Source organism: Choristoneura fumiferana, chromosome 10 (assembly GCF_025370935.1).
Source record: "Choristoneura fumiferana chromosome 10, NRCan_CFum_1, whole genome shotgun sequence".
Lineage (NCBI taxonomy): Eukaryota > Metazoa > Arthropoda > Insecta > Lepidoptera > Tortricidae > Choristoneura > Choristoneura fumiferana.
The window spans coordinates 3,152,182-3,174,814 of record NC_133481.1 but is presented as its reverse complement, the minus strand read 5'-3'; the positions used below and the strand labels follow the sequence as shown (position 1 = coordinate 3,174,814).

General features: G+C 35.3%; 3 protein-coding genes across 7 annotated transcripts; 2 read left to right on the top strand and 1 right to left on the bottom strand.

Moving 5' to 3' along the window:
* The first annotated feature begins 649 nt into the window (after window positions 1–649).
* GABPI (zinc finger DHHC-type palmitoyltransferase GABPI) lies at window positions 650–8,064 on the top strand. The gene is made up of 6 exons (XM_074093061.1): window positions 650–1,033; window positions 1,754–1,963; window positions 2,611–2,688; window positions 3,255–3,431; window positions 3,923–4,026; window positions 5,405–8,064. The coding sequence occupies exons 1-6, from the start codon at window positions 819–821 to the stop codon at window positions 5,443–5,445; spliced, it is 825 nt and encodes a 274-aa protein (XP_073949162.1). The 5' UTR covers window positions 650–818; the 3' UTR covers window positions 5,446–8,064.
* A 1,696-nt stretch (window positions 8,065–9,760) lies between these two features.
* Window positions 9,761–18,233, bottom strand: LOC141431836 (uncharacterized). 3 transcript variants are annotated; one of them, XM_074093056.1, is made up of 9 exons: window positions 18,143–18,233; window positions 15,411–15,460; window positions 14,371–14,420; window positions 13,387–14,304; window positions 13,077–13,297; window positions 12,821–12,966; window positions 12,274–12,657; window positions 12,042–12,196; window positions 9,761–11,012 (listed from the first exon to the last, which is right to left on the bottom strand). In XM_074093056.1, the coding sequence occupies exons 2-9, from the start codon at window positions 15,411–15,413 to the stop codon at window positions 10,871–10,873; spliced, it is 2,019 nt and encodes a 672-aa protein (XP_073949157.1). In that variant the 5' UTR covers window positions 15,414–15,460; window positions 18,143–18,233; the 3' UTR covers window positions 9,761–10,870. The 3 variants fall into 3 exon arrangements, with proteins under 3 accessions (XP_073949157.1, XP_073949156.1, XP_073949155.1); XM_074093055.1 differs by having other exon boundaries at window positions 15,411–15,579; window positions 18,143–18,232; XM_074093054.1 differs by lacking the exon at window positions 18,143–18,233 and having other exon boundaries at window positions 15,411–15,674.
* Window positions 18,234–18,442: 209 nt separating this feature from the next.
* LOC141431837 (post-GPI attachment to proteins factor 2-like) lies at window positions 18,443–22,326 on the top strand. 3 transcript variants are annotated; one of them, XM_074093058.1, is made up of 4 exons: window positions 18,443–18,524; window positions 19,639–20,265; window positions 20,562–20,780; window positions 21,403–22,326. In XM_074093058.1, the coding sequence occupies exons 2-4, from the start codon at window positions 19,854–19,856 to the stop codon at window positions 21,528–21,530; spliced, it is 759 nt and encodes a 252-aa protein (XP_073949159.1). In that variant the 5' UTR covers window positions 18,443–18,524; window positions 19,639–19,853; the 3' UTR covers window positions 21,531–22,326. The 3 variants fall into 3 exon arrangements, with proteins under 3 accessions (XP_073949159.1, XP_073949160.1, XP_073949158.1); XM_074093059.1 differs by lacking the exon at window positions 18,443–18,524 and adding an exon at window positions 18,579–18,636; XM_074093057.1 differs by lacking the exon at window positions 18,443–18,524 and adding an exon at window positions 18,594–18,670.
* Window positions 22,327–22,633: the final 307 nt, after the last annotated feature.

The window sequence follows — 22,633 nt, the reverse complement described above, 5'->3', positions numbered from 1 at the left end:
GCCGTGGCCGACCGCGTGTTCTGAGTGTTGCGTCATACCCGTAGGTATTATAGTTTTCGAGAAATTTGACTTGTTTCAGTCATGACGTGTTTCTATTGTCCCCGGTCTACCCTATGTATTGTAATAATTTCATGAACATTTTGTGCTGTGCGGTTATACCTTAATATTTGCAGCCTATATTTCCGCAAACTTCTTTACAAACACTTCAACATATACGTTTTTGGAATTAATTAAAAGTACTTTACAGCTTTTATGACACTGCATCAATATTTTATCTGTGTTTTTAAGAAAGAAAGCTTAATTATACCTGGGCGACCGAGCTTTGCTTTTCCCAGAGATAGGACCAAGCTAGATCGATTTATCATCCCCGAAAACCCCTACACACCAAATTTCATCGAAATCGTGGAGCTCTTTCCGAGATCCCCGAAATATGTACATACATAATATACAAGAATTGTTCGTTAAAGGTATTATATATGGGTTAGGAAACTATTTGTTTTTTTATACAAAAATGTATTTACGCGTCTTTATGAGACGTGTAGGCAGGCTTTATTTTTCGAGGGATTTAGGGGTTATTAAAAACCTAAGTATGGTAACCCATATGGGGCCGTCACTGTCAAGTCAAATCTGTCATCTTCATTGTCAATCGTCAAACATCACATCAACGTCAAACAAAACATATTGTTGCTTGTTCCTGTAGTTTTCATTACGAGATCCCGTAATAAATGTTTATTCGGAACAAAACAAACAGTAAGATTCGCTTAAGAAAAACGATTTACTAATGTCTTAAAAGTTCAGCTTAGTCTGTGAATAGCGAGATGGTTATCACCGCACTAACGATGGAAGATATTCTGCCTTTCGTTACAAGCAAGGCGAATAAAAAGAAAGTGGATACGGATGCCATTCTACCGTTTATTATCCTGCCGCTTTTGCTGTTGCTGTGTACACTGTCCCGTACAGTTACTATTATCGTTATGGTCACCATAGCTATGGGAGTATTATACGTCTGTACCAGGCCTCATCAAAAAAATAGGTTGGTACATTATTAGCTATAACGTTGCTGTTTACATTAAATTATAACAAATTCCATATCCCAAATTAGTGTAGGTATTCCTGTAGTCAAAATAATGATGGCGAGTCACAGGTTGCCTGAAGGAATCATGATGCTTATCACTATTCATAGCTATGACTAATTTATTTGAGTCTGCTGCAATTATTGAAAAATTTTCTTCATCTGAATTTACTTTGACACAAGCCTGCTATTTAATATGCCCTGAGTATTATTACTAGAGGTTGTTGCCATAAAATATCAGATTTAGGGGCTGTTTCACCATCCATTGATTAGTGTTAACCGACGGTTAAATGTGATGCCGTCTCCGTCTATTCAAACAAAACAAATCGAGATGGCATCACACCTAACCGCCAGTTAACACTAATCAATGGATGGTGAAACAGCCCCTTAATAATTGATGATTCAATAATATGTGTCTGTAACACTAGTTTTTTTTTTATTCAACTGGATGGCAAACGACCAAGAATAATAAAGACTGAATTAATAGAAACAAAAACACTATATTTACAAAATTAAGAATTGAATTGTTCAATTCATTATTATGCGGCCCTCTTAAAGCAAAACACGGTATCTGGAAAAAAATTACCTCAAAACATTAATCACCAGGTAGTTTCTATCAATGAACTGAGTGATCAGTCAAAACTAACAGAAATCCAGAATAACACGATCTCTCTGTCTCAGGTCATCATTCTTTTACTCCTGGACATTATCATCAGGGATCTACTTGTTCCTCGTGTTTGAATTTGGAGTACTGAGGCTACTGGAGATAACACAAGTGGAGAACTTTGTTCTGCTTGTCTTAGTGGCCTGCACTTGCTATTTCTTCCATAAAATGAAGGCTGTGGCCGATTTCGAACTGGCCACTGGATCCTCCAAAGGAAAGGAATACAGGTAGGAAAGTTATTTTTTAGCATTTAGACGGCAGTTGTTTTAGGACAACTTGGTTAAAGGAGGTGAAAGTCTCTAAAACTTATTCCTTAATTTGGCTATTGATATGGTGTATCTATGTAGGTTATTGGGTCAATGACCTTTAAAGTGTTTTTATTCTGTCCTGTACCTCAGGAGACAATAGTGATACACTTTGTTAGAATGATTATGACAATGTATTACTAGCATGCTAAGATGAGCCATGAAGGAATTGCCTTAAATAAAACATTAAAACAGAGGTACAAGTCAACGCACGTAAAAAGAGCTCTGGGTGGCTCGTGGAGGGGGTACGTTTGCGCATCTGTCAACTAAGCCAATGGCGTGACGGCCGCGCGCGCGCTCCTACGCCCCCTCCCGCGTCCCCCACTGCTCTGCTGCCAATTTAGTCCGTATTTCGCTCACTGCGCAGGTATATCGCCAAGAGCTATTTTTACGTGCGTTGATTTGTATGACTATGAATAACTGAAGAAGAAAAAAATTAATACAATTAAATTAGATTTTACAGCACTAATAGACTACTTTTGAGAATGTGAACCGCTATAAGTATCACATGCAGCAATCAATTTACTGAAAAGTAATAGAGTTTAAAACAATAACTATGTATTTTTCAGCCCAGTACTGACATCAGACTCGCACTACTGTCAAATATGTCAGATTGAGGTCAATGAAAGATTTTTCCACTCAATTTGGTGAGTAGCTTTTATTTGCTTCTTATTTAAAAGAGATTAAATCCTATCCATGGATAACATGTATTGCTTATTTAAAAAAAACTTCTTGGAACATGTTCAGAACTCACACTTGAAGAATTTTTGGGGTTTGAAAGCCATGCACAATAGCCACTTCAATTGTTGGCTCTCAGAGCCGACATCTGACAAAGCCATTATTTGCATTTACCACTGATCTCTCCCTTGTGTTGGGCACAGAGCGAGCACCCATAAAGCTGATTTGATCACCTGGAGTGTTCAAAGCCTCAACAAAAATAAGTAAAAAATCTCGCTAGATCTCTTACAAATCGAGTATGAGGGCCCTTCCAACTTCTTTTGCCTAGTTCACAACTAGGAGAATGGAGTTAGTCTCGTAGGTAGTGCCACAAGAGTTGAAGTGAACAGCTACAAGAAGAACTGATTTGATTGCATAAAAGGAAAATGAATGATTGAATGTCAAAATCCTGCTGTCATTACTGTCTTGTGTGTGTGACCTCAACTCTGGTGGCATTACCTACACCTGCAGTTAAATAATTTATTTCTAATTTCAGGTGGGACTGTTGTGTACTCAGACCAAACTACCCTTACTTCCTCGCTGGCCAAATATTCGCGTTTGCGACGCTCCTGTTTGGCACCAACCTCGGGTTGACCACTGTCTGCCAGCCGTTCATATTTATTGGCACTATACTCATGCCTGAGGATTGTAGCGATGTATACTATCAGATGGAGTAAGTATTGACATAACATCTAACCTGGGAAATTTAGTAGCATCATAATTCATGGAGTCGACTTTAGTTTAAAAATTTTTTGAAGTGAAAATGAAATGTAATGTGATTTATTTTGCTGGAACATCACAGGTGTTACTTTGTACATGTTAGGTGGGTGCAGTTACAGACTCTTTATAATACCTTTTTATAATTATACTCTTGATATAATTAATACTCTTTATAATTATAATATTTTTGATTATGATGATGGGATGGAACCAGGAGATGTGGTCACTAAAGGTGATAATATTATTACCATTGTGTTACTTACCAATAATATTACTCTGGACTTTTATTATTATTATTGTTTTATTTTCCCCATAAGATGGGGAAAATGAGCATCAACATCAGGGGTATCTCAAATTAGGAGGTAACTAGTCAGGACAGAAGAGGTTTATTTCAAGCAAATAAACTACTGTTTATCAAATGATTCCTATACTTTCGTTTTTCAGTTTGGCTATTTGCTTCGTGTCCTCAGTTTATGGAGTGGGCTATGTGCTCATCATTGCATTGGTCCTGCTCAAGCAGATTTTCGTGTACATACCGAAATACTGTGGTAAGTTTTTTTAATTAATTGATCACACGGGAAATAACTGATTTACATCCAAAACAGGGCCGTCGTACACAAAGCACGATAAATTGAATCGGACTTTACTTTGCGGAGGTCCATATCAATGAACCACAAACAATTGTTTTGCACAGCTGTGCGACTTTAGACGAGTTTAGACAAGTGGCAAATTGCATTACATTGCGAGGCCGTAAAGCTAACGAGTTTGTAGTGGTCAATAAAGCGCCGCAATGTAATGGAACTTGCGTGGTTTTTCTTGCAGGTCTAAACTGGGCCTTACGATAGCGATAGCGATGGCTATCGGGGTTAGTATTATTTGGTCTAAAAAAGCAGCTGGTCTAAGTAGTAACTGGTCTAAGTAGCAAGTGGTCTAAGAAGCAACTGGTATAAGAAGCAACTGGTCTAATTAGCAAGTGGTCTAAAAAGCAACTGGTCCTAACCTGTTTTAGTCAAAAACTTAAAAAAACATAGGTAGGTTAGGTTAGTTGCGTCAAGGTGCGAAGCGCTTCAGCCACGCGGAATAGGAGCTCCGCACCGCAGCGGAGCTCCGTTGACTTTGAGTCAAAGAATTAGAGACCACTTGATACTTAGACAAGTTGCTACTTAGACCAGTTGCTTTTTGGACCACTTGCTACTTACACCAATTACTAATTTGATACATAGACCAGCTACGTTTTAGACGAAATGATTCTAACCCCGCTATCGTAGGGTCGCTGGTGAACAAAATAATTGTTTATAGTCAAAGCACGTTATGTGGCATAGATCGAGAATCGAGACGCGACTTCGATAGACGGTGCTTGCAGGGTGGCACGAAATTTTGCTTTTGTCAATTAAACAAAAAAATATGAAGTTATAGCCAGTCGGTTCTACTTTTAGCACGGCGTGATGCACGGGTCCCTAGCCCCTAACTTTGACACGCTTCACCTTTTTATTTTTTGTTTGTTTGACAAAAGAAAAATACGTGTCTAATATCTTCTATACTTGAAACGTTTAGGTAATTAACTAAATGTAAACAAACTTCAGCCGCCAGATTTGGTACATTCAAGGATTTCTGACTTTTTACTTATCTATCATTGTAATACAAACTAACTAGACTAGTGTATATCAATACACTAATATGTTTAGATAGTTTAATGGGGGAATTTCAATATTTAAGACACCAATTGACGTTGTTTTGTTTACATTTAGTTAAATACCTACCAAAAACCAAGTATAAATGTAACTGAAAGACTAAATCGAGTATTATTTTTTTGCCCACGAAACTAGCCAATTGACTTTAAGATTAGATTTCGGAACCTTGCTAGTTAAGTACTTTTGACATTTATGCTGTTTTTAACATTACATTAAAGGTACAGTTGTCTTTCAGAACCGCAGTGGCGCAGAATAGTGAACGTGTTGAATGTATAAATTGACTGATGTGTTGTGAAATTAACTTTTACATAAAGGGAATTTTGGAGACTGAATCTATTGAGATCACAGTTTTACTTTAATGAACTAGTGCTCATTAGAATAGTTTGTGTTAAACATGAATTAAGTATGTCAAATTGAGGGTTATTTGTTGTATAATTCATCATTAATTATATTAAAATATCGTAGCATATTAGGACGCAAAATTAAGTCGAAACGCTCTTTAGCATGCTAGCTTTTATTGAAATTCTCGACTTTGAACATTTCTCGCTACTATGTATGGGCTATTTTTTACTCACACCCTGCAATAATGGCAACACTGAGATTTCAAGGTAAATATACGAGATTAAATACTTAATATGCGAATGCGTCTGTGATAGAATAAAATCATACATTGTTAGAAACGTAGAACGTTCTGTATTTGTGTTTCATATCAAAAAGCCATGGTTTTTGCGTTTATTTTTTTTATTAATAAAAGGCAAAGATATTGTGTACTAGATATACAGTTTCTCGGTGTTTGTTTTGATAGACGAAAACTGCGTTTACTTTAAAAGTTTACGCAGTATGATGACAGAAGTAAAAAAAACTTTAGTCCCGTAGTACTTATTGTACTCTAGTGATTATATTATAACTTAGCATTATAATTAAATAACATGTATGTAAATATTTACGTTATAGCTATATGTTATATTTATAAGCAGGTATTTATACTCCAAATCAGGCACAATAAAACTGGGTGGCTTTGATAAATTTGCGGGTATTAAGGGTTGCCAACTGTTTTATTTTCCCGAGACCCGGACGGTTGACAACCCTAAGTCAAACTAACCCAATAACTTGAACTTCTTATCGTACCGTCCCTCTCACTCTCGATTTAGTTATATTAGCGGCAGCGGGACGGCATGATACGAAGTTCGAAATTTGCACTTCGTAGTATTGGGCCTGAAATAATCCAGGAAAATTTGAATACAACCTGTGTACCGGTGGCTGTACAGTCAAGGAAACAGAATCTCGCCGCGTACAGTCTAGGGCATAAATATATGTACGTTACCAAGCCGTCAAAAATATCTATACTTACATCTTTATGCCACTAACCATAAGGTCGATGTGTACGACGATATTTAAGCCCTTGACTGTACCAGTGGGACCTTTTTAACAGACGAAAAAAAACGTGTGATAGTCAATTTCGCTATGACTTCAAAAAGTATATTAAAGAGTAGATGTATGCAATGTCAATATGACATTAGTAGCACGAAAGCTCCACTCTGGTATACGATTCAGCTTCTTTGACTACATTATATCTTTTCTTCCCTTTATCGATAAATATATTAAGTGTATTACTGTAAATTCAAATATTTATTAATGTGTATTAAGCCTGAAATTTAGTCTTAAATTGAATTATTTTCGAAAAACTATTGGTCAATTTATAAGAGTATTTTGTAAATTAATTGTATCTCTACTGAGGATAATGTCGGACCTAAATTATGTAGATTTAATCAAATGATGCTAAAATGGTTAGCCTGCTTCCCCGTATATAACCAGCACTGGTAGATCCTGACGATTCACCAGCCGCTGACGCGGCTCGCGTGTTGCAATTGTACCTTACTTACACTCCTCGCTTCGCTCGTTGTCGTACCTAATTTTCCGGAATCTACATTGGCTGTAAAAGTGGCCAGTTACATTACTGAAATATCTTTGAATGTGGAAATATTTGCCCCCTTCCAGTGCTGATTATGTGCTGGGAACAAGGTTTATGAATAAATAATATAGAAAGTTAATTGTACTTAGTGAAAACTGAAAGAGTGTAAAAAGTATGATTTTCCATACTAAATTATTGACGTATTCTAGTATTTTGTTTTAAAGTATTTATATACTATATCTTTTCGTATAGACAATAGAAATGTTTCCGTGCGATGAAGTCTTATTTTTTCGAGGATTTGCTCTAGAGGTTCGAGAAATTAAGTTTTTAAGAGAGAAAAAATAAAAAACTATGTAATTATGATTATTTATTAAGCCTGCTTTGTAATAGGTACAATACATCATTTTGGAACAATATAGCTGTGAACATGTGGTTGTATTTTACCTATATCTTGGCAAGTTCTTATGTCGGGGGTAGCCTCTGCTGTCCTTATCAAGTTTTTTTTGATAAATGCGGCACTGCTAACTGCAACAGGGTTCTACCGAATGCCACGCACAAGCTTGTCAAGGTATAGTACCTAACCTATATATTTGTTTAATGTAAAAAAAAAACGATTGTGGACCTTTCTATTGCCTGCTTGTATGTCTAAATAACATAACTTATTAACTATGGAAAAATCCTTCATTCGATCATTTTGCCCACATATGTATAACAATAAGTACCATAACATTGGCCTCAAAATTATGTAGGTACGTATAAAACGACGACAAAACTATAAAGAAGTACCTACCCATAATAGAAAAGTGTTTTAAAAATGTATTTTTTACCTTTAACAATATTTTGTATATTACTTCAGCACTAGTCTTGCCTTTCTTTATTCTGATAGTATTATTATTGTATATTATTACACTGACGATTTATTTATTCACCTGTATTGAATTCTCATGTTTTTCATTTTTTAATATACCTATACTTACATTACAGTGAAATCGTTTCTTTTTTGCTTTGCACAACTAGAAAACATTGGCATACGGGAAACATCATAACAACAAACAAATGTGAACAGTCGTGTTCACATTAAAGGTCTCTACCCACTACACTACACCGTAGACCATGACCGTAACAGCAAGCTGTCAGGCAAAAATATATATGATTGGGTCAAAAGTGGCTCCAAATGGTGCGGGTAAAATTACACACGGTGCTGCTCGCCAGTTCTGTAAGCTTGAACTTGGTTTGACACGCTTCCACGTGTCTAGATTGTTTGTATTGAAAAGTATGAGACTTTCCACTAACTAGCACGTTTCCTAACCAACTGTGATTTTTGGATATATTAATACCCAATACCGAGCCACTGGAACAAACTACATTCTGTGGTTGTTCCAGTGACACGGGCATGGTAGGCGTAGAAATTAAGTATTACAGATTTAACTAACACTTAGCTAATAAGTTCTTACTAAAACAATTATGTATGAGTCACTAAGTTACTCGAATTAAATGAATTATTATTATTATTATTATTATTATTATTACTAATATTCCCTCAAATTTGTAGTTATGTTAAAAACTTCTTTTGTTAAACGTACATTGGTACGTTTCTAATTTGAATTTACGATTAAGAGTGACGAATCTTACTTCACCGTTATACAGTTTATAACTAGTACGGGGAGTAAAGGACATCATTAATACTCAAAGAATAAACCTACAACATATGTATGTACCTACCCACCTTTAGACTAAAAAAATGTACTTAGGTAGTACTATGTACTTAGGTACTGTGCGTGATTGTAAAATGTTTTGTTGTTGTTGGTAAAATAAAGTTTTTATTATTATTACTGTCGCCGTCGTGTGTCATATAATTATGCGCTTGACATTCCGTATATTTTACGTGTTCATGGCCATAATTAACTAATATTGATATTGTCACCATAAAAATAGTCCAGGAAAAAGTGTGCATGTTGCACATGGTGTGCAGCGAATTCCCATCATCGAGCTTAGTATTAGAAATCACGGCTCTAAAGTGTATCGTCTACACTACGCTACAGCACACATGTTTTATTTGGCCACGTGAAATAAGTAGTATACCTTTACTTGCCCGAATTTCATGTGCTATAATATTCAACCGCCATAATATTGTTTCTTATAAATTAATTTGCACTCCTCATTGTTTACCATATTAATCAGACATCATAACAGAATCTTTGTTTACCATAATATTAATTTATATAATTGCATTTTTCATTGTAATCCATAAGTATCACATGCCATAATGTCATTTGCCATCCATGTAAATGGTGATTATCGACGTCGCGTCAAACAAGCCTTTGAATTAGGTAAATTTTACCCACATAGGTTAGGTTAGGTTAGAACTGCGACATTTGATTTGTGCGAGCGAGCGAAGCGAGCGAGCAAGACGGATCGGAGCAGAAGCGACTCGGATAAGGTTCAGAAGGCTAAGGTGGCAGCGAAGCGGAGCGTAGCTCCCGCCTTAGCCTTTTAATTTCGATATAGGTATTTTTTTTATAGCAGCCCGGACAATAAAGAAAATAGATAGATTAGTAATAGAAAAAAGCAATTTTAATCAATAATCATAAGTTGTTAATAACACTATTTAGTATGGCGTTTGAATATTCTATTAAATAATATTATTGCAATAATAATATGGAAAACAATACATATTGCATTCGTATCATTATGACATTTAATTTTCGGGAAAATAGGAATATATCAAATAAATTTTCTAGTAAACGAAACATTCGGGCAAATGAAGTTTCGGGCATATAAACTTCGGACAAATGAAGTTATAGCATATAACTTTCGGGCAAACAATAGATAACCGAAATAAGTATCCCGATTTTGGTAAAAGACTAAAAAAATTCTATGCTACTTTGCTTTGGCAGCTGGTGATTGTGGCACTTATAATAATTGTCTTAAAATATTAAGTAGTATGTAAGTATCCGACTTCATGAATAACACTATAGCTATGCGGAAATTGCTGAACATACATTTTTTGTACCTAATCGATTGAAAAGTAAGTAAGAATAATTTGTATTTATCCATACAAACTTTCGCATTTATAATAATTAGTAAAATTATCGAGTAAAATGCGGGTAAAACTACTTGTAATATTACTTATTCTGTGGTAAAACTTACAATGATGTCCATGTCCAGCAGTGGGAGTTTCTGTGACAAGCTAGTTGTAGTTGGCGCCGCGCTAGGTGCATTTGACAACTTTGACATTTGTGTCACATTTTTGATTGGTTGAAAACCCTCGCGATACTAATGCCATCTAGCGATGTTTCGCCTGTCAAGAAACTAATGACATCTATGTACTAGACTGCATGTTTTTTACATCAAAACGGCGCACAAAATTTGTTCAAAGCGCAGATTTGTGAACCTTTCACTACCTATAGTTTGTTGACGTCCGTGACAGCAGGGCTACCACGAAACTCGTAACTCGAAGTTCGTGTTGTGCGGTCTCTCTCGCTCTCGTATTAAATAGTATAAGTGTCAGAGAGATCGCACGACACGAACTTCGAGTTTCGAGTTTCGTAGTAGCCCAGCAGGAGGTTGTGTTGTGTCAAAGTAATATTAATAATTGATGCGCCGCGCGTTTAGTTTCAAACAGGCAATCTAGTGCCGTAAGGTACATATTATGTCGATGCAAGACACCCTATCGTTTCTGACTAATATAAATGTAACTCTGTCGTCTATTAATATTCTTATTGCCTTAAGATCCTACTCAAGTTCTAGTTTTACTAATAACGCTGTAAGTATTTCTTGAATGCTATTTTATTCTTCCGGCGGCGTATAATCCGGAACTACTTGCAGCACTTTCTCCCTCCATCTCGCTTTTCTAGCTTCTTGCTCTCTCTTTATTGCGTTTAAAGCTGGCAACGTTCGCCAACAAGTTAGGATCTTGAATAGAAGATTCCTGTAAGGAATGAGGCAAATAAACTTTAGATAAAACTGTTGTCATTTAACGGTATAGGTATTTAAGTAACGGTGGATTTTAAAATAAATGAGATGAAGTAGAGTTTCTCTATTCTAGTCGTAATTACGATGATCCTGAGTCAGTTTAGTAAGAAAAAAACATCTTTCTTTTTAACCCCCGACGCAATAAGAGGAGTGTTATTATAAGTTTCACGCCCATGTCTGTCCGTCTGTCTGTGGCATCGTAGCTCTCAAACGGATGCTAAGAAAAATATTTAAAAACGTCTTTTAAATATCGTGGCATGCTACCAGTTACTACAGTCTACCTAAGCAACCCATGTAGTAATTTATTCGGATTACTAATGTATGGGCAAAAAACTTTTCCCAAAGTATCACATAACAAAATATTTTACTCAAATTATCATTTGGCAAAAAATCATTTGCTAAAACAACTTATCGCAATTTTACAGTTGGTAATTTTTTTTTGGCAAATTATTCTTTCAAAAATTATTACTTAGTCATGTTTCATATTACCAACCTATTATTTAGTCAAATGTATCGTGATGGTTCTAACCTAACCTACTTTTCTGGTAGCAGTTGGTTTCTGTGGTTGGTTCATGTGCGAAGTGTCATTTTGAACAAACATTTATTTGGAATATAATATTAGCCAAAAGAAAACGTTTGCTTAATAAACATATGTCAATGTTACTTGACAATGTAAAATTATGCCAAATGATAATTTGACAATTTGAATAAAATGCGAAATTTTATATGCTAAAGATTCGTTTCGAAAATAAAACTACTGCGATAAGTTTTTTGGGAAGTGAAATTTGGCGAAAAATATTTTGCCGAAACGGCAGTACCTACACCAATTTATTCGTTCTCATACGCGACGCGATTAGTGACATCTGCTAGAAGAATCAACAAAGTTCAGAAAACATAACAAACTCGGGACTTCGTTCGATCCAATCGACGGTAGTTTAGTAAAATCCGGTTTAAAGGACTACCATGGTACACCGTAGTTACTTACCTGTTGTGATAGAGCTTGGCTTTCTCCATTTTTAACTCGATCTCTTTCTTAATGACTGCAATCCCTTCTCGTAGTTTTCTAAATATTAACTGCGTCACGTACAAATCATAATAGTCTTCTGCAACTTGTTTTTGCAAGACATACTCGTGATGATTCTAAAATAAATTTTATAATTATTTGTAGTGTTTGCATCATTGATTTAACTCTTTAATGTTTAAATAAATGAACTCACCTCTTTAAATGCTGCGAATATCAGTTTCAAAATTTTTGTTCTGTAGAATTTTTCTGCCTTATAATTTCTCTCCATCCACATATCTTCTGTATAGAACATCCAGTGTAAAAATACGTTTTTCTTTAATTGAAACTTGTAATGTGCTTTTGCCTTTTCCATATTATCGCGTTTTAATTCCATCAGCTTTTTTAATGGTCTAATACAGTATTTGGCCATCAGGGTTCTTTCGTAGTGAAGGTCCGCCATCACTATCAAGGACCTCATCCTGTCGGCGTACTGCTTTTTCCTTATGCTTTCCATTCTCTCCTTCTTGCGTTTCTCTCTCAACTCTTTGATTCTCTTGAATTTCTCTTCTTTATCCATTTCTAGTTTAGCTAACTCCGCCTAAAAAAATATTAAGAAAAAAGGCAAAATCCTCAGTTTCCTGATTTTGTTTGTATGACCTACCTAACTTATGAGTACTTACCTAGAGTCAAAAGTACATTTATTTTTAATTGTTTAAAATTTAATTTAATTTTAATTTTAGATTTATCATCAAATTACCTACCTGCTGTTTTAATCGAATCCGTTCTTCCTCCATCTGCTTTCTTCTTTCCCTTATCATTGCGTGCTTCTCTTCTCTTTCTCGCGCTCTCTTCTCCATTCTTTGCAAAAACTGAGGCACTTTTAAACAGTGAAGAACGAGAGATGGCTCTGAAATTGATAATGAAATAATTAATGAAGTAGGTAGCTAACTGTGTCAACTACATTATGATGGATGTTGCGTACAACAACGTTTTCTTCAATTTATATTGAGTAGGTACCTTCTATTTCCTGAATCTTAAGCTCATTCGTCAGCAATTTTATCTTCGGTTTCAAATTCCTGTCCATTTCGAAATACGTTCTACGCACTTCTTCCTTCATGGCATCAACAGAATGTTTCGAAGCCTCTATAATTTTATTGTATTTTAGTTCATCTATCATTCTGTTTTGCTCCTCCAGTTTGGCTTTCTGGAGAGCAATTATATGTTTTTGCATCTTGTATCTGTAAGATAATAATAGTTTTGTAATTTGTGGTTTCAGTTATTCAACTTGGGCTAACTTAAATGATTAGAATAAGTTATTGTATATTACCGATGCTGATAAGTGCTGTAATCTCTTGCTAATTGCTTCGATTTATTAGCCACTTCATTCGGATTCTTAAGATCAGTCTTCTTTTTCTCAAGTTTTTCAAAAAAGTTGTTAATCGCTTCTTGCCTCTGCTGTGCGATGTATTCTTTTCTTTTATTAACATAGTTTCTCCATTTTTTTATATATTTGTTCATAAGAATTCTTTGGCGATCAGTTACAATTATTTTCATTTGAGTTATATTCAGAAAGTCTGGCCTTGCTTCTTTCTGAATGGAATTTGAAATTAAAACCAAATCTTCTGGGTTTTCTGGGCTTTCCCTTAACAAATCACTTCGAGTTTCATTCATATCAGGTTCTTCGTCTTCATTAGAGTTTGAGTTCATCGCCATCATAATTAAAACACTCTGCAAATCATTTATTTGGGTACCTATTGCCAATTGTCTACTATTTGCGATACTTAAATCACTATAGTCAGTTGGTTCCACGACGTTTTCTTCTTCATTTTCTTGCATAATTTCTTCTTTTACTTCATTTTCTAATTGCGAATGATATTTATACTGTATGCTAATAGTCCTGCTTTCATCAATTTCATCGAATTCTTCGATTACATTTTGTTTCAATTCAAGTTGATCTAGGGGTCTACGTTTAAGATGTCTGGTTTTAACTTTAGTATGAACAGTTTCATTGTTAATTATTGTATTTTTATAATTATTTAAAAGTACTTGTTTGTCAGTTTCTATTGTTTCTTTTCTCTTATTGAAAATTTGTGTTGTATCATCAATAATATTTTTATGCCGTGTATTATTTTCAGCGTTGTTCTTTAACATAATCTCATTTCTCAAGTTCATGTTTTGGAAGCTGTTGCGTAATTTATCTATCTCTTTGTTCATTTTTACCCGATCTTTTGATGTTTTTGTTTTTCTGAAAGTGTGAAAAATGTCAAATACAATTCTTAAACTGGAGTAGCATGACATACATAATACCTACCTTTGACCATGGTTGTGTGTAAAGGATCCGTGTATATGCGTGTCTTTGACCTGTAAAACGGCAAACAAATATTAATTTTCTCTACCTACTCTATTTATTTCACGAAAGTTAGCTACCAAGTTAAAGTGTAAAAATAGGCCTTTTTTGAACTTAGTAGGTATAGGTACGGCTGAGCAGTAAAGAAAGTACTTAAAGGTTTAAATTAAAAGTAGGTACAGTGATCATCAACCAACAGAGCTAACTAGGTGCTCAAAAATATTTTAATACGCACTTACACGATCGACAAATTATTAGATCGCGTTCAGATATTTTTGAGCATCTAAACAGTTGCTATTTACTATGGAAGTGACTATAGTACAAACCTATTATTATTCAAAATTAATGCCACGAATCCCTTTACACGCGAATTGGTATTTTCTATTATCAATGTACTAAATTAATAGCTCTCATAAAGTGCATGAATGAGGTCTCTCATGTTACAAAAAGAAACAAAAGATACGCGATTCCAAAATCCGATATTTTTTTCGCAAAAAAAAACAGCCAGTAAGAGAAAAAATAATTGAGCCAAGGTATAATTATAATATCATGTCGATTATTATAAAGCTCCTTATTTTACTGGATGTTTTCCAAGTAGTCAATTTTAAAGAAGGAAGGTTTTATATGCACCGCTGGCTCTAGTCCCTGACTGATTAAGGTAGAACGACCGAGATTGTTTCTACCGTTTCCGCGCCTTTCAAAAGTCGCCATCAAAATTTTATTTTGCAGTCGAAACTGGAAAATAGCGTCCCTTGCCATCTGGTGCCTAGAGTGACCACTCTTCTTGCTTTCCCAGGACCGGCTCTGGGGTGTGGGGTACAGATTATTAATATGTAGCTAGCTGTGTGGGGTCATGTGAGGAACATTAGACCTTTTCTTCATAACATGTCAAATGGCTGCCAAGGGCCACCTACGTAGGTGATATTTTAATGAGAAAAAGTTTCACAACGGTTAACTGCCTGTTTATTTTTAAACATGACTTATGCGCTGTATTAAAAACTTACCATGTTTCTTCTCGCTTGCAGCCGCAACAGTGTGTTCGATGGAACGTAATCTGGAGAGAGTTTCAGAAGCGCCGTATCATTGAATATATTTTTATTTAATATCTCTTCCATAATAATTCAGTTCATTGTTGTTACTAATTTTAACTACATGTTTGCAGTATCGGGAACTCTGATATTTTACTTCATTTTTAAATCAATAGGTAGACTTAGTTGTTACGTTGTCAGAGAAAGTTTGATCGATATTGGAAGAAAGCAGCAGGGCTACTCCGAAACTCGAAACTCGAAGTTCGTGTCGTGCGGTTCCTCTCGCTCTCGTATTAAATAGTATAAGTGTCAGAGGGACCGCACGACACGAACTTCGAGTTTCGAGTTTCGGAGTAGCCCTGCAGTTTACGCTGTCTTTTCACGTTTGCGCATGTTTTGCATGGTTATTAATGGTCATGTGCTGCATGCAGCTTCGATTTTCATGCAAATAGATAGTAAAAGAAAATTACCTATAGGTATGAATATTTTATGGTGCAACAAACTTCCCGTTGCTTGTTTTAAGGGGTTTGCTCCTGGTTAGCTCATGAGCAATGTCCCGTTAGATGGCGCTGTTATAAATAGTTCCTTTTTTCAGGTTTTTTTCGTAAATTATGAAGAATTATTTCACCAAAAACTAATGGCGGGAGTATCTAAGCGTAACCGATTTTTTGACCTTTAAATTTACAGAGATTAGTGATATGGAGATAGAGTTGTACAATTAAATATATAACATTGAATACTATGATACCTAACCTGGGTATTAAAAATAAACTGGCCAAGTGCGAGTCGGATTCGCGCACGAAGTGTTCCGTACCATTATCTATACAACATTAGACATTAGCAAAAAAAAAACGGCCAGAAAAACAAGTTTTTTGTATGGAAGCCCCCCTTAAATATTTGTTTTATTTTAATTTATTTATTTATTTTTAAAGTAATTATACATCTAAATATTCTGTGAATATTTCAAGCGTCTACCTGTTGCCGTTATTAACATCATGCAAAAAACGGTAAAACAATCACGTTTGTTGTATGGGAGCCGCCCTTAAATATTTATTTTATTCTGGTTTGAGTATTTGTTGTTATAGCGGCCACAGTAATACATAATCTGTAAAAAATTCAAGTGTCTAACTATTACGACTCAAGAGATAGAGCCCTGTGACAGACGGACGGACAGACAGACAGACAGGCAGCGGAGTCTCAGCAATAGGGTTCCGTTGGCACTTTTTAGGTACGGAACCCTAAAAACTAAATAATAGTTACGAACCAGTAGAATTTTATGTAGGTACATAATAAATCCCATTTTTTCCTTATCTTAAATTTCAGCTTTTTAGGATAAAAGGTTTGGTGTGTGCGTTGGTAAACAATCATTAAAAAAATAGGACAATGAATTTAGTGTTCACTTCGAAACACAGACAGACAGACAGACGGACAGACAGATGGACAGATCAACAGACGGACGGACGGATGAGCCGACGGAAAGACATGTACGCATAAAATTAACAACCTGTGTCACTCCTAACAGAGACAAATGTAACAATACCTCTTCTGATCTCTCTATCTCCTAACATGAGCTATTTCCCAAGACTCTGCTTCTAATTATCAATAAAATACTTATAAATTTTAAAGGTCGTAGTAAAGTTTTCGTCTAAAGTACAGTTGGTACAACTTTATTCACCATCATCATCATCATCATCATCATCTCAGCCGTAGGACGTTCACTGTTGGACATAGGCCTCCCCCACAGACCTCCAGTTGCTTCGGCTGGCAGCGGCCTGCATCCACCGTGAACCTGCGGCTTTAACCAGGTCATCCGTCCATCTTGTTGGTGGACGTCCTACGCTGCGCTTGCCGATCCGCGGCCTCCACTCGAGAACTTTTCGGTCCCAACGGCCATCCGCTCTCCGTGCTATATGGCCCGCCCATTGCCACTTCAACGAGCTGATTCGCTTGGCTATGTCGGTGACCCTTGTTCTTCTACGTATTTCCTCATTTCTGATTCGGTCCCGTAGAGAAACCCCAAGCATAGCTCTCTTAGCTCGCTGAGCAACTCTGAGCCTATTTATAAGGCCTAAAGTAAAGCACCACGTCTCGGATCCATATGCCATCACTGGACAATGATGTAGTGTTCACTTCGAAACACAGACGGACAGACAGACGGACAGACAGATGGACAGATCGACAGACGGACGGACGGATGGGCCGACGGAAAGATACACAGACAGACTCACATACGCATAAAATTAACAACCTGTGTCACTCCTAACAAAGACTTATTTTCTTGTCTCTTCTCTTGTCTTGTTGTTTGTTGTCTTTCTTGTTAAGATGCATCAATGCCTTGTCGCATAGCGTGCGAAAGAAATGACCATACATACGCTCCAAAACCATAACCCCTGCCGTTTCTCACACTTATAAATAAAATAAAAAATCTTGAATCACTTCATAATAGAGTACATACAGTACATACTCGTACATATGCAGACAGACGGTGGGAAGCGACTTACTTCTATGGAGTGAAAATGTTCACGACGCTACTAAGAGTTAGGGAAATTTGGTATGTTTTCGTAGTAGGTTGCTGCAGACCACAAGTTTGGTACACACGATTAGCCATACTTTGGCCACCCAGTAGGAATGAAATTCTTACAGCCCTGCCTCTGGTGTTCTTGTAACAAATATTAATGTTTCTGACAAAAATGATAAAATAAACATACCCGTGTATCCAATTACATATTATTCTTTTCATCATCGAATCGTACATACATAAATAGTTTAAGAGTTGCACTCTTGCTAATTTCCTCTCGTCCGCCAACTTTTTGACTTCTTGATTTGTGTTCAAACCATAATTATTCAAACATAATTGCTTTTGAATATCAATCTCATTGACTTGACGTTGTGACAAAAATGTATTATAATGAAGTTTAAATTTTACTTATCTAGCCAGTTATAATAATAAAAAAGGTACGAAAACTACTTCGATTGTGAAAACCTTTTTATTTACCGAGCCTAGATTTAGTGGCCGTAAAAATGCCGTGATATGTAGGAATTTATTTGAGCCTCACTGTAAAACTTGATATTCATACATACAAATGCAATGTATGTTGAATGTAGACCTTATTTTTTAACTAATTAGTTTAGTGATTACACCTAGCACCTTTTATTGTGAGAATAAATATGCTTTATATAAATTAGTGGCGCTACTGTCTACGTAAGAGTAAATAACTAATATCTGTTCAGAATTTGTAAGTTGAATTTAAACCACTTGTCCTAGATCGAAGCACCGCATTATAATGTATGTAAAGTATGCAATATTATAATTTTTGCCGAGGACTGGGTCTGTTACTTAAATAATTATTATTTTAAATGACAATTTTAAAAGTAACTTACCTATTTTTCGTCTTACTTACAGTTTGTGTCCTTGCATTAATCAGAAATAATAGTTTAGGCGTTTCAACTTCCGAAAATAACAGATTTAAAAACAAAAAAAGTAAATACTAGACTCAGAAACTTGAACTTGATCTCTCAGTGATCTAATGCTTTCTTCATTTAGTTGTCGTATTATCTGAGCCAAAGGTGATGGTCACGTGACCACACGAAATAGTCGATACCTATTTACAATAGTTTGATTTTGTGACATTGACTCACGCACCCATATAAGATGTCACTACATGCTCGCTGCGAACACTGTCAGTTGTACTCATACAATGGTAAAATGCATCAAAATTTACTGCATCACGCTGCGCTTTTGATGCAATAAAGTTACTTTTTTTTGGATTTTGCTTGAAGAGCATATCCATAATTTACTATTCTCAAAAAATCCTCTAAGAAAACATGTCCGTGGAAGCTATGCGGGGTGTCCGTAGGTTTGTATGGAAGAGCAACCCCCTTAAGAATACGCCTACATTTATAAAAAAATATCATAGCTATTTTTCCATCTTGAAAATTTAACATTAAGGATATAATAGACTTTTAGGTTTCTTTTAATAAGATTCAAATAAAAACATATTCATATTATTTTAACATAAAATTTGGGGGATTTGATTTATTATGGCAACATAAGGTGTATTTTTCGATTCTGTTAACTTACGGTCCTTATTGCACATTGTGTGGGTTTACTTTATGCTAATCTATACTTGAAAGAAAAATATTATCAGCAATAAAACAAATTCTTAACGTGCAGCATGATTATTTTAAAAACGATTTCTTTTAGTTTCTAGGTGAACAGAAATACTAAACTATCATCTTTAGTTGGAACTTGGACCTGACTCTGAACCTCGTTGCCCTATAAATAAAATACGGCTTACTTCTGTCACCATCTTTTTGTCACTGTCAGTGTTATTGACACAAAACCAAAACAGCTGGAAATCACTGCTGTGCTGAGAATTAGAAGCAACACCTTAATTTCTTTACTGGATTATCAATTAAATGTATATACCTTTATACAATGAGTCGGAGAGAAAGCATTTATTTAGAATATCAGTCTCTAAACTGTGCGTTATTACAGTTTCGTTACCTCTTTTTGCGTTCATAATTTGTGTTATGATGACCATGTACAAAGATTTCGAAAATGCAAATTTCACGCATTGCAATGTACCCAACGTATTTCCTTCCATATCAGCGTCTATAGGAAACTATGAGCCTCAGAATACAATATGGAAAACGGCTATTTACACCCACGCTCCTATGAGGTTCTTTATAATTTATTTAAGATGGGAGTACTACAGAAATGTGATAAGTGAATATCTTGATATCGTAATCAGATTAGCAGTATTTTTAAATATAATTGAGAACTTAGCTTTAATAGGACTAACTCATTGGACGTCTTCCGTATATTATCGTAAGTCATTCTTGTTTATTTAGAACAATTTAAGTAGTCTGCTTGAAAGTAATTAATTAACTTTAGTTTTAATTAAATCCAGTCACATTAAGCATATTTTTTTTAAAAAAGCTGGCAGCTAAAAAAAGAAGTATAATGGATACTTTAGGCAATGTGTAAAATTTTGTAATGGCACAACACAAACAAAACATAAGATGTAATACTGTCTGTCAAAGTTTTAACAGTTTCCAATCTTATTCATAGATCATTTATCATAGTTTGTGTTAATCTCACATCTAGGTGTAATTTTTTTTCAGCATATCATGAATTCTGTTTTAAAACTTTCATCGGAACATCAGTCTTCTACATGCTTTTTACTTGCATGATGCTTACGAAGTACAGGAGAAAATCACATGTGACTAGCACAGAGAAGCAGTCCGTCAAGATGAAATGGAGAGCTTTTATTGTCAACATATCATCTTTTGCGGTTGCTGCCTATTTCTTCTTGCGACACAACCGATTATGTGAACCTTATGGTAAGTTTGGTGGATTATGGTACGGTACATGCAGGCCGGTTCCAACCGAAGCAACTGGAGGTCTATGGGGGAGGCCTATGTCCAACAGTGGACGTCCTATGATGATGATGAATAGATGCAAAAGAATTATTAATTAAAAATGTTCATTCATAAATTTCATAATCTATAGATGACCCCTAATGTGCTTCTAAATAGGTTGAAAATGAGTTGCCTAATCAGTAAAATATACACACATATATATTAACATTTTTTTTTTTTTACCATATTATTATTTTATTTAAAATAGCTTTATTTGAATGCATAACCTAACTAACTTGGGATTGTTTGTAAAAGTGTATCCGCAAGGACCCCTAAGTATAAGATAAGATAAGATAAACCCCAACATTATCATTTAAACATTCAACATCTCAAAAATGACTGAACCGGTTGTAATAAAACAGCAACTCGCTTACATGTAAAAAAACCGCATCAAAATTAATGCTAACCTGTTTCAGCATGTCTCATTCTCATTTTTAAAGTCAAAAATTCTACTTGAATAAAATATATAATATAAACTATTATGCTTGCAAAAATACTTTTTTCTACAATAAATAAATACCCATGGTTTTTTCTGTTTTTCCAGTTTATTCGCTCTTCGGGTTTGCAGAGTACATTGTGGTGATCAGTAATATCATGTTTCATTTAACGACAGTGTATGATCTCAAACGACAGTTTGTGAGTGTTTCTCAAAGGGGAATTTATCTAGAATAATATTTGAGGAAATGCCAAAAAAAGTGCTTATGACAATTTAATAGTACAGGATCCTTTATACTATAAAGTTTAAGGTAACAATCAGGTAAATGAATAAATTGAATTTGGTTACATGATTGATGCAGGTAGACACTAAGAGGACTAAAGATACTGTCCTAGCCACTAATTGGACAAAACAGGTGGGTTGTTAAACTTTCTTTTTTCTTTTTTTTTATTCGACTGGATGGCAAACGAGCAAGTGGGTCTCCTGATGGTAAGAGATCACTACCGCCCATAGACGCCTGCACCACCGGGGTATTGCAGATGCGTTGCCAACCTAGAGGCCTAAGATGGGATACCTCAAGTGCCAGTAATTTCACCGGCTGTCTTACTCTCCACGCCGAATAACAATAGGAACACAAACTGGAGGGAAAGCCTAAATGAAAAATTGTTAGGTATATTATACCTTATCTAGATTATTCTAGATTCCATGACTGTAGATAAGGAATGTAGAAACCCTACTGTTGTGGTGTTTTAATGTATTAATAGACTATTAGTATACCTACTAGGGTTAATCTGAATTAAATCTTATTTTTCAATTAAATCGTACAACCGCGACATTCTGCTTACCAGCTCATTTTTAGGGTTCCGTAGCTAATATGGCAAAAACGGAACCCTTATAGTTTCGCCATGTCTCTGTCTGTCTGTCCGTCCGCGGCTTTGCTCAGAGACTATCAATACTAGAAAGCTCCTAGAAAGCTGTAATTCTGCACGAATATATATGTTAACTATGCCGAAAAAATGGTACAATATTTTTTTTTTTAAAATATAGTACATAAAGGGGGGTGATTTTTTTTCTCATCCAAAATGTTTTTTTAAAACCATTAGGGGGTTGCTCAAACGATTTTTTAATTCAGTGGTTTTTTTGCAAAATATTCAGTTTAAAGTGCAAAGGTTTTTAAAATCGAGCATCTCTAAAATTTAAACCGGTAGGTGGCAAAATTCAAAAAATTCAGGATGGTAGTAAGTCTATCAAAGGTAAAAGGAAAACTTCATAACGGTTAAGTTTTCTTGACAATTATTAGTAGTTTAAGAGTAAATAGCAGCCTAAGGTATAAAATATA